This window comes from Condylura cristata, unplaced genomic scaffold (assembly GCF_000260355.1).
Source record: "Condylura cristata isolate star-nosed mole 26May11 unplaced genomic scaffold, ConCri1.0 scaffold00002, whole genome shotgun sequence".
Taxonomy (NCBI): Eukaryota; Metazoa; Chordata; class Mammalia; order Eulipotyphla; family Talpidae; genus Condylura; species Condylura cristata.
The window spans coordinates 509,823-512,975 of record NW_004567103.1 but is presented as its reverse complement, the minus strand read 5'-3'; the positions used below and the strand labels follow the sequence as shown (position 1 = coordinate 512,975).

At 60.7% G+C, this 3,153-nt stretch overlaps 1 protein-coding gene across 1 annotated transcript in view; it reads right to left on the bottom strand.

Moving 5' to 3' along the window:
- Positions 1 to 3,153, bottom strand: part of COL6A3 (collagen, type VI, alpha 3) — an 83,985-nt gene that overhangs the window by 75,180 nt on the left and 5,652 nt on the right. Inside the window, exon 2 of the mRNA XM_012725152.1 lies at positions 28 to 138. Coding sequence (XP_012580606.1) covers positions 28 to 112 — 85 coding nt within the window. The 5' untranslated portion in view covers positions 113 to 138. The remainder of the gene's footprint in view (positions 1 to 27; positions 139 to 3,153) is intronic.

Sequence of the window (3,153 nt, the reverse complement as noted above, 5' to 3'; positions counted from 1 at the left end):
CGCCCGCCCGCCGCCCACCGCGCTCACCTGCTTGCTGCTGCGCGCGGGCCAGGGAAAAGCCTGCGAGGAAGAGGCACAGGAGGCCCGGGCCGGGCGAGGGGAGTGTCCACATGGTGGCTTGTCTGAGCGCCCGTGAGCCTGGGAGGAGAGGGGCGAGGAGCAGGTCAGCGCAGGCCTGTCTCGTGGGGCCCAGAGAGGCTGCCGGTGCCGGCGGGCGGGCAGCGCTGCCCAGCAGGGAGCGGCGGTCAGGGCTGCCTGCGAGGCCTCCGCGACAGGTGGGCGTGCGCCCCGAGCAGAGGGGCCAGCGCCGGGGAGCAGCTCCGCCCCAATCTTGCTCGGATTGCCTGTCGATATTTAGGCCTGGCGCCGGCGAGGTCGGCCTGCGCCGGGCCCCGCAGAGGCCTGCCCGGTCTCCCTCCGTCCCGAAGTCTCCGCCAGGACAGCCTCTTTCCTCCTCCCTCGGCCAGGCTGTGGCTCCCGACTTCGTCCCCGTGGCCCCGCCGGCCCACAGGGCCCCACGCTGGCTCAGAGAGAATTTCACTCTCCTGAAATGTTTAACAGCCCCAGGAGCGAGCCCTTCACTGCACTGCGCACTGGCCCGCAGACCCCCGGGGCTGGGCCTGGCCAGGCGGGGGTCCCCGCCAGGACGCCGGGAGGGACACGGTGGCCCCGGTCGCTGGCGTGTGCTCAAGCCGCCGTCTGCTGTCTTCAGCACCTACTCTGTGCAACACGGTGGTCCTAGCTGGTCCCACTCGCCCCCACAGCGCCCTTCCGGGTAGATGTCAACCCCCACGCTCGGAGGAAGGGACTGCGGCTCGGAAGGAAACCGGCCGAGCCCAGGACTGTTTAGGGAGGTCGAGGCACTCGAACGGCACCCTCTGCTTTGAGGCCCAATAAAAGGAGAGGCTGGTAAGATACACAGCGTTTACGTTGCATGACAACTTTAAATCAAGTTCCAGGGTCTGAATTTGGAGCTTCTTAGGAATCATATGAGGAACAGTGGTGCCGGGAAAGACAGGGTGATAGGCAGGCCTGGATGCACCCCACTCTACTCGGCCAGCCACTCCCTGGCTTTAGGTAGTGTCCTTGTTAATAACACGGACGTCGTGTAACTCCCTGCAGGCTTCAGCTGGGCTTTGAAAGGACCCAGGAGAAACACTGCCATCGAGAAAAAGAACTAACAAAGCTAGAGGCCTCACATTTTCTGATTTCAAAACATGCTGCAAAGCCACAGTAATTAAAACAACATGGTACTGGAACAAAGGCAGAAACAGACCAATGGAATCAAAAACCCCAGAAGTCAAGCCTCACATTTATGGTAAAATGATCTTCTCTAAGGGAGCCGAGCTGCACCATGGGGAAGGAGGGTCTCTGCACCAATGGTGCCGGACGAAATGAAACGCAGACCTACAACACCGCAACGTGTCTTTGGACCCCACCTAACGCCATTTACAAGGCCAGCTCAACGTGCATTAAAGATAGAATCCTGAAGGTGAGGCTTGAGACTACAAAACTGCTTGGAAAAAACAGCAGAAACACTTCCTGACTTCCGGTTTGGCCATGGCACCAAACACACTGGCAACAGGGAACGTATCCGACTTAAAGTCTGTGCAGCAGAAGGCGCTACCAAGAGTGGAAAACTAGCAAATCATGTATCTGAATATCACATATCCAGAATATGTAAATAACTTGCACAATACAAAAATTTCAGATATAAAAATGGATGAAAGAGGTCTCCCTGGGGGCCTAGAGGTTAAGTCTCTGCACTATCACCCCACATGGCCCGAGTCCCTCCCCGGCCAGGGAGGGACCCCAGGGCGCAGCAGACCCTCCTGCCCCCGCGGCCCCCTCAGCAGTGGGTTGCGTGAGATCCACGTGTTCTGCTCCCCGCTCTGCCTCTGGGGAGTCCTCTCATCCCCTGCACCCTGGCCGCACCCCAATTCTTGTATGCATAAATAAATAAATATTTAAAAAATAAATAAAGATGGCATAAATAAATGGATAAAGGACTTGAGTAGACGTTTCTCCAAAGAAGACACAGAATGGCAGTAAGATCAACAAGCACCCCAAAATGCCCACCGTCACTCATCGCCAGGTCAGAGCCACTCAGATGCCTCCGGACCCGTCAGGCCACGCCCAAACGACACAGACATGCCCACGGGGGAGGCTGCAGCCATGTGGGCCGCGTCACTGGGGGGCGCCCGAGGCAACTTGGGGGTCCCCAAAAGCTGGAGTTACCCAACAGTCTCACCGCCGGGTACCACCCAGAGTAACTGAAGAGACAGATGCACTACTAGCTCATCCTCATGCCAAGGGGCGGGAGCAGCCACCCACGGGGAGGAGAGGGAGGAGGGTCGTCAGCCCCAGAACCGCGAGGACCTGCAAGCAGCACAGCCGTCACCAGGCAGGAAGCATCTCAAGGGGCCGGGGCCGACCTGGCGTCCACCCTGGGTGTGGGAGGGGCCCGGAGGGCCGGGGCTGAGGGAGGCCCAGGGGTGCGGGGAGGGAGGCCCAGTGGGGGCCCAGGAGGGAGGCCTGCGGTGGGGGAGGACCAGGGAGCGGGAGGGGAGGGAGGGGTGGGGGGCCGGGAGGGAGGCCCGCGGATGGGACAGAGGCCTGCGGCAGGCCTGCCAACACCCGCCCAGCGGGGCGTGGGGGTGCAAAGTGGGGAGGCAGCACCAGGCCTGGGCGCCCCGACAGCAGAACGGGGCTCGGGAGCGGAGAGGGGAGCTCAGGGCCTCAGGTGGGGGCGGCCACCCTGCCCCGGACACGCCCTGTGCCCAGCTGCGCCGGCCCTGGCTGGACACTGGGCCGCAGGCCCCACAGAGCCCCACAGAGCCCCACAGAGCCCCAGGGCCGGGAACAGGCTGTGGCTCACGGCCCCCCACTGTCCCGGGAGAAGCAATTTTAAGCTGGTTAAAATTATACATGAAAACGATTATGTCCAAGGCAGGAACCTGAAACAGTAAATCCCACCTGAAGCGTCCCCTGTTGAGGCACAAAGTGGTGACACAAATACACACTGGGCAGAAATTCCAAGACCCCAGATAATGAGGAGGGACGTCGTGTAACTCCCTGCAGGCTTCAGCTGGGCTTTGAAAGGACCCAGAAGAAACACTGCCATCGAGAAAAAGAACTAACAAAGCTAGAGGC